Here is a 15,422-nt window from a genome sequence, read left to right on the forward strand (position 1 = left end):
TACCTTAATCAGGGCTGTCTCAGTAGAGTGGTTAGCCCTGAATCCTGATTGCATAGATTCAAAAAGATTGTTCTCGGACATAAAATTATTCAGCTGCTGTGCCACATTGTTTTCAAATACTTTAGAAATAAACAGTAGGTTTGACACAGGTCTATAATTACATAAGCTTTCTGGATCAAGGTTGGGTTGTTTCAGTGTGTTTAATAACAGCGGACTTGAAACCCGCTTGAACTACACCCAAGGAGAGTGTTATATTTAGAACTGAAGGTCCAAGGACCCCGACAAGACCTTTTAATCAGCGAACCCGGAAGCGGGTCAAACAGGCAAGTAGTCTGTTAGGCCATATTCACCACCAGTTTACCACCATGCTGGTTTAAGATCAGGTAATTGTGTAATTTTGTAACTGTAATCCTGTGCAGTCCTTTGAGACATTTTTGTGATTAAGGGCTATATAAATAAATTTGACTTGACTTTAAGATTTTCAAGAGACATGTATTCAAGTAAACTCATGTTTATTTGTATAGCCCTTTATCACAAGAAGTCACAAAGGGCTGCACAGACTATTATTACACCATCCCGTGATCTGAACCTTACATGAGGGCAAGAAAGAACCCAAAACCTCTGCATTAGGTAAATGTAGGGCTGCAACAAATTAAGTCAATCATATTTGTGTAGCCCTTAATCACAATGAGTTTCAAAGGGCTGGACAGACCAGATTATTACAAACCACAGTATATTACTACACTATCTGCTGATCTAAAACATACCGTAAATTCCAGACTATAAGCCGCTACTTTTTTCCCAAACTTTCAACCCTGCGGCTTATTCAGTGATGCGGCCAATTTATGTAATTTTTCTAACAGCCGCCAGCGGCGCTCAAGTGCAAAAGGTAAGATTTAGACCGGTGGAATATATGCGCCGAGGAAGACTGCAACAACATACCTTCATCATGCAAATTGCAAAAGGAAAGGCACATGGTACAGCTTTCAAGCTAAATGCAATCGAGCAGTCCTATTAAGAAGTAAACCGAGCTACTGCACGTAAATTTTGCTTTGCGAGCGTGTTGTTAGCGTGTTTTTGAATAAGGGAGCGTGGGACGACGTCTATGACAAAGTCTTTTTCCCCTACTGAGGAAGACAACATTGAAGGCGTCGTTATAAGAAAGATGATGCGGCCGGTGTGACGTGGTTTGAACAACTATGGTATGTTTACTTAACAGAGCCGTTTACTGTGTCGCGAGCGTGTTGCTAGTAGCGTTTTGCTACCCTTCACATGCACGGTTTGGGATGAAAGTTATAATATTATCATTAAAGCTTTGAAAACTCTCGGTGTATCGTCTTTCTTTGTAAATATGTGTAACCATTTATAATATGTATTTGCAACTGTATATTTTTGTAATGTATTTATTTTAGAAACTTATTCTGATATGTTTTGTACGAGCAAATGAGAAAGAAGGGGCGGGGCAAACGTGGGGTGACTGGGAGTAGAGTAAAGGTGAGACGTGTTTGTGGACGCGGCCGACAATAGTGGATTTATATTTTTCCCACCTTTACCTTTGGAAATATACACTTTTCCTTGGATTACTTTCAATGGGCACCCGGACTCTGCCGGTCTGCATCAAACGTTAAGTACGGTATCATTTTCCCTTCACTTTGTCGGCTGTGATATTTGGACTGTGTCGGGTATTTTGTGTTTTGTGTTGCAATAATTTCATTGTGGGCGCATGCGACTCTATAGTCCGGAATTTACGGTACTTTATTAGTCTTCTAGCCACAGACTATTTAAACCAGGCATGGCCAAATTGTAGTCTGCGGGCCAGTTGCAGCCCGTGATCAAATTTTTACTGGCCCACGGCCTCCGTCACAAGATTAATAATATGTGGCCTGCCAATAATATTGACCACAGTACAAATATAGTCACCGTTTCACCAGATAATGGCAGTAGCCCTTTGGTCACCTTGCCTTGGCTTTCTGTGAGGATTTTAGCCCATATAATTGGCTTTATTGCAGATAAGTGTATACTTTAGTAGACACTCAATAATTAATAATTGAAAAGAACAAAGTAGGGACGCCGCTTTCGCCAAAAAACAAAAAACAACTTTGCTGCCAAATTTGCCAAGAGACTGGCTGTTTTCAAAGAATATAATATCAGGAAGCACTGCAAGACCCAACATGCTGACTACAAAAAGACAACTGGAAACCAATGCTGTGAAAAGGTGAACCAACTGGAAGCTGTTTTAACGGCACAGCAGCCTTTTTCACGAGACCCTGCGAATCTATTTAAAGTGCTACAAAGGCACATCGCCAAGCACGGCAAACGTTTCTTGGAAGGTGAATTCATTACAGACTGTTCAAAGAACGTCAAGCTAAATAGTCGGCCCTCACACATTTTCAGTTGACCATATTCGGCCCACTTTCTGAAAAGTTTGGACATCCCTTATTTAAATGATAAGACAAGTATCGGATTTTTTTTTTTTTTGGGTGGGGGCATGACATTTATTCAATTATATGGCAAATGGTAATAATCACAAGAAAAAATGATACAGTAAAAAACATTTATTTTTGAATACTCTGTAGGTACGTACAAAAATTGAATGAAAATGCCTTATCGAAAACCAGTTAGGCACAGTACTCAGCCAGTGGAGATAAATCCATGAATAAACTGCTATCCATTCTTTGGACTGCATTCATTTAAGTTCAAATATACTTGTCAGGCACATTCCAGCATAAAACTCTAGCTCTATTTTATAGCAAAATATAATGCGTATGAAATGTACATTGAAGTTCTTCAAAACTGTATTATGCTTTGAAAACTTTGCAAATATTCTTTTTATATTCCATATCCAGGCTAAAATGCGTTGAAAGTTTTGCTGTGTATTTGATGTTGACGCCATCACTTCTGTATAATATGACTCGGGACGGAGACCTTTTTGCGCTAAAGCGACTCTCAGCAGAGATTATATTCATTTAGAGATGCCTCACTCGGTTGAAAAATTGTTTCTGGTGACAATAGTTGATGATATAATTGATTGTTGACTCTTATTGACTAATCGTTGCAGCCTTAATTAAGTGATTTTATTTATTTGGTCATTTACGTGGTTTGTGTAGGTATTAATTTATTTATACATTTATTTCTACATATGGCTGGATTGGTCCTCCAAATTATGAAGCATTGGCAAACTATATAATTGAACATGAAGCTTAAATTGTTCTTAGTCAATTTGAATGTGTGTTCTGTGGAATTCTAGGCTCCATACTGCTGTACAGGCAAAGCAAAAGGATAAGCAGGCTGTGGGTCAACTAGAGAAGAGGCTCAAAGCTGAGCAAGAAGCCCGCACCACTGCCGAGAAACATCTCGCAGAGGAAAAGAAGCGCAAAAAGCTGGAAGAGGCCACGGCCGCGAGGGCAGTAGCTCTGGCGGCAGCTTCCAGGTAGTTTAGTCCACACCAGTCTTCATCTGCTCACTACACTTTTTTGGGGGTACTCAAATGATGTCTTCCTGCTTAGCAGAGGGGAGTGCACAGACACGCTGCGACGGCGGATCACAGAATTAGAAACAGAGTGTAAGAAACTAACCCTGGACAACAAGCTTAAGGAAGATCAGATCCGGGAGCTTGACCTGAAGGTCCAGGTAATCCAGTAGTTTTGCTTTTAAGTACTTGGTGTGTATATTCAACAATTAGATTAAGTTTATGGATGTCTCCAATCTTCCAGGAGCTTCATAAATACAAGGAGAATGAAAAGGACACAGAAGTGCTCATGTCAGCGCTGTCCGCCATGCAAGACAAGACCCAACACTTGGAGAATAGTCTGAGCGCAGAGACCAGGATCAAACTGGACCTCTTTTCTGCATTGGGAGACGCCAAGAGACAGCAAGAAATTGTGCAAGGTCTGTCTTTAGAGGGCACTAGGTACAGTGTTGGGCGCGTTACTAAACAACAGTAATTAAGTACACTTAATAGCTACTTCATTTAAAAAGTAATTCAGTCACTAATCCCGGAGTATTTACACCAAAAGGTAGTGCCCTACTCGAAGTAACTTACTGGTTACAAATGTATATCGCATACATTTAAACACACTACTATTTTGCTATTTATCCCACTTAGATAACATGGAGGAGTCTGAAATTTTTATTGTAGGTACATTAGGGTGGAACTTATTTTCATAGTTGCAAAAAGTCACTGTCTTACCCCCTAATTGTGTTCCATTACACAAAAGAACAATTGCTGTGCAGTTTGGTCTGAATAAAATACATTTTAGAGGTAGCTCAATTGCTGAGAAGTTTGGCGTTTTCTATCAGTTTTCCTAAATGGGAGTTCTAGAGAGGCTGGGATAAGCCACAGATGTGTAAGTTTATATCTCAAACAATTATTAACCACAAATCATTGCTCAGCAAGATCAGTCTAATTCAGCTAGCATTATTTCCCTTGACCTACTTTTGAAGACATGGCCAGACCTTCTTTGTTCTCCAAGAAGCGATTGACATTCAAAGATCAGCATCAGGTAAATATTCAGTACGTTCAAACAATTCCAATTTGAGATCCACAAAATTGTCAGACTAAACTTAAAAAACATTTTCAAGCATGGTGTTTGCTAAGAAAAAGAGCAAAGGACAACAAACGGCAACACAAAAATTCAAGTAAAGTGAGTTTGAAGAAGAACTTGATGACTTGTTTGACATTGCTCATGCTAATGGTCAACATTATAACAATTCCAGAAGACGAGTTTTTGTTGGCTCAAAGAGCAAAGGGAAGAAAGGGGTCAATGACAGGTGTTGACCAAAAAATTAGCAGAGAAAGAAAAAGACTTAAACGACGCCTAGAATCTCAAGCTGAGCAAAGAATTTTCATGAAGCAGCAGTAGTTAGGAAGATGATAAACCAGGAACAAGTCATGACATATCAGATTTATTCTTTAAAAATATGGATGTTTTGATCCCAGCTCCATTTGATTGGAAGGCAAGAACAAGCACTCCTTGGCGTGTGTGTCTTCACAGTAAGGATCTACGTGAAGGCCTGGATTATGGCATCTCTTGTTGCAAGTGCCCTTCGCACTGATTTGCAGCTTTTAAAGTCTTTGGTGGAATGTTCAAACATAAATGCTGCAATATCTAAGGCTGCCCTTTAGAAATTTTCCAATTACCTGTGGTATCTAACATCAGAAACGGTTACACTCGATTTGTTTGACAATCAAGTCAGTGCATCAACAAAACAGATCATAGTGGCTGCAATGAAAAATGAGGACCACATAGATGAAACTGCTGAACAGGATTTTCAAAAGAGGAAATTTGTAGATTTAGACACTGTTACTAGAAAATGTCTAGAAACTTTCCTCTAGATCTAGCACTTTCTTTAAAATCATGGACCTTCCTGTTGGCTATCTTGATGTTGAACCACAGGAATGGGAATCACGGGATGACTTCAAACACGCTTTGCAAACTTCAGGCAATCTGTGTGGTCAATGATCTTGCAGAACGAGGTGTGGCGCTGATTCAGGAATACTGTGGTCATATGACAAAAGATGATACTGATCTGCAGCATCTGCTGCAAATTGCTGAAAAACACCGCAAAACTATTCCTGACAGCCGTAAAAAGACCCTCATAAAGGACTGGGTTTTTCTTCTTGTTTGTATTATCTACCTAAGCCATCATTATTTTGTGTGCGTAACCGGCTTCTCATCTCATCTCATTAGCTGCACCGCTTATCCTCAGTAGGGTCGCGGGTGTGCTGGAGCCCATCCCAGCAATCATCGGGCAGTGGGCAGGGGAGACCCCGAACTGGTTGCCAGCCAATCGCAGGGCACACAGTGACAGACAACTTTCTCGCTCATTTACACCTGGGGACAATTTGGACCGGCCAATCCACCTGAAATGCAGGACTTTGGAATGTGGGAGGAAACCGGAGTGCCCGGAGGAAACCCACGCAAGCACGGGGAAAACATACAAACTCCACACAGGAAGTCCGGTAGCTGGATTTGAACCCACTCAGGAGGTTCCCAAGACCTTAGAACTGTGCCGCACACGCGCTAACCACTTCACCGCGGTGTTGTAATCGGCTTCATGGGAGCTAATTCAAATTTATACAGTGATTGAGCTACCTGTAAATATCAACTTACATGACTGAAACTTCTGCTGTGTAGTTTTTGGTGGAGGTAGAACATTTTTGTGGGGTAAGATAAAAAAAAGACATGAAAAAAAAAATTGGTCACATAAGCTCCACCCTAAGGTACATGTCCACTGTCAGACAAACTAAAAAGAAAAATCCAAAAAAAACAATGCATGATTTTTTTAACGATTCATCTGTGTGATATAGCTGCAAATAATTATTTGAACCCCTGAGAAAATAAATGTTAATATTTGGTACAGTAGCCTTTGTTTGCTATTACAGAGGTCAAACGTTTCCTGCAGTTCTTGACCAGGTTTGCACACACTGCAGGAGGATCTTGGCCGACTCCTCCACATAGATCTTCTTTAGATTAGTCAGGTTTCTGGGCTGTTGCTGAGTTTGAGCTCCCTCCAAAGATTGTCGATTGGGTTCAGGTCTGAAGACTGTCTGGGCCATGCTAGAACCTTGATATTTTTCTTACGGAGCCACTCCTTGTTTTTCCTCGCTCTGTGCTTCGGGTCGTTGTCATGTTGGAAGACCCAGCCACGACCCATCTTCAGTGCTCTGACTGAGGGAAGGAGGTTGTTCCTCAAAATATCACAATGCCGCTTTAATGCAGTGCACTCGTCCTGTCCCACGTGCAGAAAAAAAACCCAACGCATGATACTACCACCCGCATGCTTCACAATAGGGATGGTGTTCTCCGGATTGTACTCTTCATTCTTCTTCCTCCAAACACGCTTAGTGAATTATGACCAAAAAGTTATATTTTGGTCTCAACTGACCACAAAACCTTTGCTCATGACTCCCTTGTATCATCCAAATGGTAATATGCAAACTTAAGAAGGGCCTTGACATGTGCTGGTTTAAGCAGGGGAACCTTTTGAGCCATGCATATTTTCAGACCAAGATGTCTTTGTGTTTTACTGGAAACAGTGGTCCCAGCTCTTTTCAGGTCATTGACCAACTCCGGTCGTGCAGTTCCAGGCTGATTCCTCACCTTTCTTAGAATCATTGAGGCCCCATGTGGGTGATATCTTGCATTGGGCTCCTCTTCGATTGAGATTGACCATCACGTTTAGCTTCTTCCATTTTCTAATGATTCCTCCGACAGTGGACATTTTTTCACCAAGCTGCTTGGCAATTGCTCTGTAGTTCTTTCTAGCCTTTTGGAGGTGTACAATTTTGTCTCTAGTTTATTTGGACAGCTCTTTGGTCTTTTCCATGTTACAAGTGAAAGTCTTACTGATTGTATGGTGTAGACAGGTGTCTTTATACAGATAGTTATCTCAAACCGGTGCACCTGATTCAGGATGATACATTGAGTGCAGATGGACTTCTAATGGGCGGTCTAACGGGACTTTTAGGGTCAGAATGCTAGCTGATACACAGGTGTTCAAATACTTATTTGCAGTAGTATCCCACAAATAAATTATAAATATTAAATAATAATACATAAATAAAAATCATGCATTGTGATTTCTGGATTTTTCTTTTTAGTTTATATCTCACAGTCAACATCCACCTATGAGAATTTCAGACCCCTCCATGATGTTTAAGTGGGAGAAAAAGCAAAATGGCACGGTGTTCAAATACTTATTCTCTTCACTGTATAAGCCTGCATCGCATATAAGTTGACCCCCCAAACCACTTTAATAAAGCCACATAATCAACAAAACACAAGGAAATGTGTACACCAACCTGTAAAATTCAGATTCAGATCTACTTTATTGTCATTCTAGTACACGTGTATACAGAACGAAATGTCGATACATCTGACCCACACAGTTTCTTTGAATGTACAGATATAAATAAAATGTTGTATTGAGTTGAAGTATTGAGTGCTTATAATATACTAAATAATTATGGCTATGTATAGTATTTTACAGTAGCGCAAATAGTGCAAGAGGAGTAGCTAACCAGATGTGGGGTGGGGGTTTTGATTTTTCAGACCATTATTGCGATTTTGTTGCGATTTTCGATTTTTTTTCTCAAGTACATTTTCTGTGGTAGTTTTGTTTTTGTTAATACTCAACCCTATTGAGAAAACAGAACCATCTTCTGGCGAACTTTGTTAGGGTTGCTTTCTGCTCACCATTTTTTTACTTTTCAATTCCTCAATCGGTAGTAGTACCCACCCACCTATGAAATGCAGTAAATAGCACTTCATTAAAATAGATATCTAGACAATTTTCAAAATAAAAAAATCACAAAATCACATTCCAATTTTGACATGTCCAAATGACATAACCAAACAAAGTGAACCTCTAAGATAAATAACATTTGAAAAAAAGTATTTACTCTAAAAAAAAAAAATCAAGAGCATTTGCGCCGTATAAAAGATAAAATGTACGCACTTAAAATAACCCACACCAAACAAAGTAAACAAAAATAAATTGTGCACACTATAAAAAGGCAAACATTGAACACTAAAAATAATCCACATACTTTTAAGGCTGTAAACATGACATGTCTGCATTTAGTGTAATATAAAATTTACTATGTGCTACCGCTGCATGTTCATTAGTGCAAGAAAGGTATTCAAGTATTAATTCAAACCCACTATTTCTGCCAACTTGTTAACACTACTGCTACTACTATTTATTACTCATAACATTTCACTTATTAACTTGCATAAATAAAAAGTGTTACCTCTAATCTATAATGCAGATTTGGGGTTGGACACTATTAGACATTTTTAGCCAGTCACAGCATTGTTTATGCCTTTGTGCCTTTGCAAACTTTTTTCATACAGCGTGAATGGCGCAAATGCCGTTTTGATGGAGGTTTGTTTATCTCTCTGTCCACTTAGAGATGCACCTTCTTCGTCTTTTACTTGTTATCCTTTTAACATGCCGTCTTTTGTAATTGGTGATCATTTTTTAGGTGGTGAGACAAATTACTTTTGTTTCCTCTGGACCTAGCGACTACACAAAAGCAAATACTGCAACGGGCGTTTTTCTTCTGTTCCACGTCCGCTTCGTCAAAACCATGATAGGTCCAAACAAGTGATGTACCGCCCTTCTTCGCTGCAAGCTTTGTTGCGTTCTCGTTTGTTGTTTCTGGGACTATGTTTACGGATTCTGCCATGACGCCTCAATGAGCTCACACGGTGGGTGTGACATAGGGTGGTGATTCCCATCTTTGAATCGCTTTTATTGGTTCGTAAAACTTGTCTCTAATTGGCCGGCGTTTTTAGATTTCGAACAATAACAATTGTGGTTGGACAAAACTCCATCACTTACTACAAAAGCTTGAAAAAAACGCAGTGCTTTGCAGTTTCACAACCGCACTACGACACATCGCGATGTCTATCCGATTTCGGTTAATCGTGCATCTACACTGCTTGTTTCTTCAGCGGCCTTTACCATGTTTAGCTTAAAGTCAAGAGTGCAGTACAGATATTTATATTTCTAGAGGCATAGATTGCTGCGAAACTAATTTTTACAAATAAAAAGAATACAAATTCAGCAAACTTTTATCGTACATTACGTGGTTGCATTCTCTCGTTTTCGCCGACGTTTTTTTTCGTTAGTCTGTAGTTTCTCTATAAGCCATGCCCCCCTTCCCGATTTCAGTAATTTATTTTATAGTTCTAAATTAGGCCAGATGTGGGTACCGAATTTTCACGACCATAGGGCGCACCGTGTTAAAAAGTGCAGTCTCTGTAGCTGGTTCTTTTCCTGTAGTTAACACATACACCTGTGTCTGTAACACACCGCCCTCTAGGGCGTGGGAGCCCTCTGCTTGAGGCAGCGTTACAACAACACAGACATGCTTTCAAGTCCGCGTATTTATATTACAACAGAGGCAAAACTGAGTTTTGTGGTGGTTTATTTAAGCATTGATTAAAAAATAAAACACACTGATAGAACAAAGTTTAAAATAAGAGCTGGTGCAAAATCGTTTGGCTCCAACACTTTTTTTATAGGTAATCCATAACATAACCATCAAAATCGGAACAGCTTCACTAAATCTCTTAAAAGGTTTGTATTCTGTACTTTCAGAGTCACGTTCAGAGTAACTTTTTGAAAGCTCAAGCAACACTCCCGCCCAAGTGTGGACAATCCATTGTTTTCATTATAATCTGCTGGAAGTTTCTGCACCACCATAGTCCTGGTCCGGATGGAAAAAAAACACTGTTTCATGAAATGAAAACACCGAGACGATAAACAATAACTTTCAAATTGCTAAATACGCAACGACACTATGATCAGTGAGTACTTCCACAGGCAATGCATTGCGTGTGACGTCACGTGTCCTTTTTCTGCTTGTGGTAAACTTAGGGTGAACACAGGAGTAGGCATAAAAGTCCCAGGAGAACGTTCTACATGAGTGCGCCTCATGCACAAATACGTAAGGTAGCTAAAATAACACTAAACACACAATGTAGTAACAACAATAGTTACTAAATTTTATAACTAACCAGTAATTTTAAAAAAAGTAATTAATTATAGTTACTCACTACTTCTTCCCAAAAAATAACTGAGTTGGTAACTAAAGTAATACATAGTAATGGTACCTAGTTACCAGGGAAAGTAACTATTTCTGTTCCTTTAAAAAGTTTTTTGTAAAACAATTTGACATTGTCTGAGAAACGAAAACCGTGGTGACGTCTTTGACTGGAGTTTACTTTAAGAGATGGGAATTCTGACTATTTTTTATTTTTTTATTTTTTTGGCTCACTAAAAAGACTCTTTTAGGTCCCACGCGGTTCTTTGGATTTTTTTGTGGCTTTTATTGCCACGTTTCCAATTTTTTTTTGTATCATTATGAATTAAATGACTTAAGAAAAAAAGGGGGGGATATTGTGGAAAATTAGAAAGAAAAGTGCAATAATAAAAGAGAGGGTCATAAAAGAAGAAAAACATTTTTACATTTTTTATTACAAACACCTTAACACTGAAAAACACAGGAAATATTATTAAAATATCTATAAATCTACAAAAAAAGATAAAACACAAAATAATGTAACCTTTTTATGCTCATTAAATTTAAAGTCAACATCACAGAAAAAAGGTCTCTGAGGGAACCACCTGTTGATTTGTGGGGATTCAGCTCCTTCGTTCACTTCCTAAAGCCAGCTTGTAGAGACGTTTTGTTCGCAAATAACACGAGTTGGGTGCTGTCAAAACTCAGACCTCATTTGCTTTTTCTTTCAGCGCTTAGTAAATACTACAGACGCTGCCCTACTTAAGAACAATCGTTAAGTCGAATTTGTTCATAAGTGCTATATTTTGTATGGAATGTATTTTTAAAGTTTGTATAAGTATGTTTAAGGCTTGTATAAGTAACCACTATTGTGAAGCGAAAAATAAACATTTAATGAAATAATATGCTCTATAACGTTACAAAGCAGGCTGAATGATAAAGCATAGTCCTGAAAAACATAGCTACCCATTAGACGTTGACAGTCTGTGTTCTGTGAAGCCCTTTGAGACTCCTTGTGGTTAAGGGCTATACAAATAAACATGACCTGACTAGAAGATAAATTAAGTTAAGTTTAACTTACTTTTGGAAGAGTTAGGCGACTTCATCCGTGGTGAAAAGTGGGCGTAAAAAAAGCGATCCAATCATTTTCTGAACCGCATCAAGCTTTCTTATTCCACTTTCATTTCAAAAGAAACTGCTCGCCTCTTCTTCACACCTTATAACAACCATATTGAATGAATGCACGAAATATTAAACAATAAAAATGCGTGCTAGAGATACATTGCAGTGTGTTTTCATTACACACGAACTAAGAAGTAGAAGCTGTATTTCCTCTCGGGGTGGATGCTGGGTGACCTCTCACAGTGCCACGCGGCGGAAAGAAGCACTACAGAACTTACAGCAATGTCTGGATATTTTTCGACATCCCCAAAAAATGTTCGTATCAACCGTTTTGCGTATTTCGAATGTTCGTAAGTAGGGGAGCGTCTGTATATTCGTAATAGCTATCTGATTATATGGTAGTTACTATTTTGAATGGTGACATGATTACGGTAGTCGCTATTTTGAATAGTGACATGAACGGAAAAGACGTGACGTAAACTGTTCTGAGGAAAGCAGAAACTGCCGCCGCTAAAAGCAGTGTCAGGTGTGCCAATGGGGAAACTTGGCGTTCTGCAGCCAAATTACTGTACTGCTTTTGACCGTAGATAACGACAAATGTTCTAACGGCGGGATAAGTAATTGGTTGGATTACATCGTTACTGAAAAAAATAACGCTGTTACATAATGCCGTTATATATAACACATTACATTACCCTTTTCCAAGATCGGTGATTGCGGTCCAGGAACGCATTCCCTTGTAATGCATTGGTCCCAACATTGAGAAGGTGCTACCTACCATTGCTACTAACATTAACATAAGACGATGATTTATGTGAATTCAGCCATTGGTAACTTAAAATGATCTAATTTTTGACAATTAATGTCTGTCTTTAGGTCAAATTCTTCAGAAAGACCAAGAAATAAAAGATCTGAAACAAAAGATAGCTGAAGTGATGGCTGTAATGCCCAGCATCTCATACACGGGCGACACCAGCAGCATGACCCCCGTGGCCCCCCACTATTCCTCCAAGTTTATGGACACCAATCCCTCCGGCTTGGACCCCAATGCCTCAGTTTACCAGCCACTCAAAAAGTGACCGCTTTGTTCTACCACTTCATTCACTTCACTCTCCTTTGTTTTTCCCTCCAGTTTTGATTCCCCAACCCAGCAACTATCAATCTGCTCGTCATGTCAGCGGCTGAGAATGTTCTTCTTGGGTCATTTTTTTTTTCTCCATGCCAGGTCGCAAGGATTTTTTATTGTGTGGATTTAGAACAAAAGATTGGAAAACCATCAAAGCAGAAATCACAGCAACCATAGGAAATCCAGTTTTGTTTTTTCTTGGAAAGGGCTCATCAGTGTCTAGTGAAACCTCACAGAAAAAGGGATGTACTTAAGGTACATCTCAAAGAATTTGCTTTCCCTTCTCATCCATTTTCAGATTTAAATACCATTAGGCCCTAGAGAATGCTAAATTTATGATTTGGGAAGTAGGGCAGAAAAGGGATAATTATCTTGATGTTTTTGTTAATCGATCAATCTAATTCCAAATATTTTTAGCAATATTTCAATTCAAAGTCAAGCCATTATTTCAAATTGACAGATCAGAAACATGTGACATGTGTTGTGAAGTCTGTTTTCTTAAAAACGATAAGATTGCTTTTTAAAAAAAATTTGAATTAGGGCAAAAGTATAGAAAATCAGAATAATCTGCTTTCATTGTGCACTATAAAAATTGCACTATTGAAGTCAAATGAAAACGATTTACCATCTCATCAATTATCAAAAAAATCCCTCAAACAAATCCCAAATTGTACCTCAAAGATCCACTTTAAAGTAAGCAGGAAAAATTCAGGAATGTAGTGCAACATAAGTACAGATGTAGTCAGTTATATTTATTATTTTAATCAACAATCTGTGAGAAACGATGCTGTATACTTTGGTGGGAAATTGCTTTTAGGATTCGAAAGCTATTTCTCCTTTTCAGTTAAAAAAGAAGGTCAAGTCATGGGTGCAGAAAAGGTGACATAATCAGTGTTTAAAATACCTTTGGAAACTAAACTACAGATGGAGGATTTCATTACATGACTTGAGAGCATCTGGCTAAACTGGCCAGAATAAGAAAATTGCATAAATATTGTCATCCAGGTGGAATTCATGAATTTTGTAGTCCATGTGCTAACAAAATTGAATACGCCAGCGAATCCTTTTTATCTTAAGTTGTGATTTCAGTTTTAAAACAACAAGCATCCTGGTCACCATACTGATGGTTAGTAAAGCTCCAGTGATTTTGCTACCTCTAGCATGTCTTTTCAAACTTCCAATTCTTCCACACAAATTTGAAATGGACAAACTAAAACAGACTGTGCAATAACAATAACTGAGCTTTAAATTGCCAAATCCCAATATTGCACTTGATTTATTATTTAATAGATCCTCCCTAAGCTTGAGTTTGTGTGCCAAGAATACAATTCTAATTCCTCTGTGCATTCAAGAATGTACTGCTAATACTTTTGCTGACATGTTTGTCAAATATTGCAAAAAATATTTCTTTTGCGGAGGTACCGGGATTCCTGACTTGTTAGGAATTGTCCGAATAGTAGCCAGCATGGGAATCCAAACATCAGATTTTCTTTTCATGAATGTCAGCCGTATTAACAACAGTTTTTCAAAGCAGTTTTCTTTACTTCTTGTTCTTATTCCCTGCAGCAATGAAACTGCTTAATTCAGATAAAGGTTATCATCATTTGGAATTGTCATTATTGTATATGTGGTTTTCACTTTCAGTGTGTGGAGGATTTTTTTTTCAATGGCTCTTGGGAAAAAAAGTTGTGAGACTAAGTTTAGACAGTTGTTGGCCAACTGATTGTTGAAAGTATCCAAAAGTTTTTTGTTTTTCTATGCCCAGTCACAGCTCTCCCCGATCCAGGTCTGACCTTGGCTGCACTCTAACTCCGTGAGGTTTACAAGGAATAAATGTGTTTTTTCTTGCATAGGGATTGTCTCCAATATTTGCTTTTTTTTGTAATGGGAGTCAGTATTCAAAAGTTAAATTGACTGAATGGTTTTCTTTATTCACTTTTCACTGACCAATGGGTAAGTCAAACAATGTTATAACAACGATTGTTTTTTGAGCACCTCTGTGGATATAAAGGGACAGTGTGATATTTAGCGCCTCCTAGTAGTAAAAAATATTCATTAAAACAAACAAAATATTGAAAGGGGGGGTGCGTGATCTAAAAACGTCACCCTGTAATCACGGATTTACACCAGGAGATGACAGCAGAGTATCACTTAAAACATTTTTTTAGGGGTTTGCTCCACCCCAAACAGGCCTGATATAAGTAAAATAAGAGCAGATAGACGCAACGGAAAATAAAGCGAAGGGCATTGTCAACACATCCTTAACAGAGACAATTTTAAACTTTGAACATTTTAAAGACACCTCAAACTACGCACTTCATCTTTAAAACATAAGCAAAAATACTTCATCTAATATAAACATGGAAGACATTCTATTATACATAACATGAGCCTCAGACCGAGAGAGCAGACTAGAGGTAAGATCGGGCCAAAAAAAAGCACCCGAGCCCGACGCAGGCCCGAGGGGTATTAAACCCGACCCGGACCGAGCCCGACTAATTAACTGGATTTGCTGGCCCGGCCCGAAAGGGGCCCGAAATTACATATTTTATTTATAAGGAGGGGTGATTTATGATAACAAATTAAACTCTGCCTTTTGTTACTACATCTAGGCCTAAGTTAAATAAAACTGTATAAACA

The 15,422-nt window shown here is 38.6% G+C and overlaps 1 protein-coding gene across 4 annotated transcripts in view; it reads left to right on the plus strand.

The window, feature by feature from the left end:
• maco1b (macoilin 1b) overlaps positions 1 to 14,636 on the plus strand; it is a 34,155-nt gene extending 19,519 nt beyond the window's left edge. For 2 of the 4 annotated variants that reach the window (XM_088354101.1, XM_088354103.1), the window contains exons 8-11: positions 3,248 to 3,430; positions 3,507 to 3,630; positions 3,714 to 3,888; positions 12,533 to 14,636. In XM_088354101.1, the coding sequence (XP_088210227.1) occupies positions 3,248 to 3,430; positions 3,507 to 3,630; positions 3,714 to 3,888; positions 12,533 to 12,735 (685 nt within the window). In that variant the 3' untranslated portion in view covers positions 12,736 to 14,636. The remainder of the gene's footprint in view (positions 1 to 3,247; positions 3,431 to 3,506; positions 3,631 to 3,713; positions 3,889 to 12,532) is intronic. The other 2 variants (XM_088354102.1, XM_088354104.1) reach the window with 1 other exon arrangement.
• Positions 14,637 to 15,422: the final 786 nt, after the last annotated feature.

Source organism: Urocampus carinirostris, chromosome 15 (genome assembly GCF_059441175.1).
Source record: "Urocampus carinirostris isolate Australia breed hairy pipefish chromosome 15, RoL_Ucar_1.0, whole genome shotgun sequence".
Classification (NCBI taxonomy): Eukaryota; Metazoa; Chordata; class Actinopteri; order Syngnathiformes; family Syngnathidae; genus Urocampus; species Urocampus carinirostris.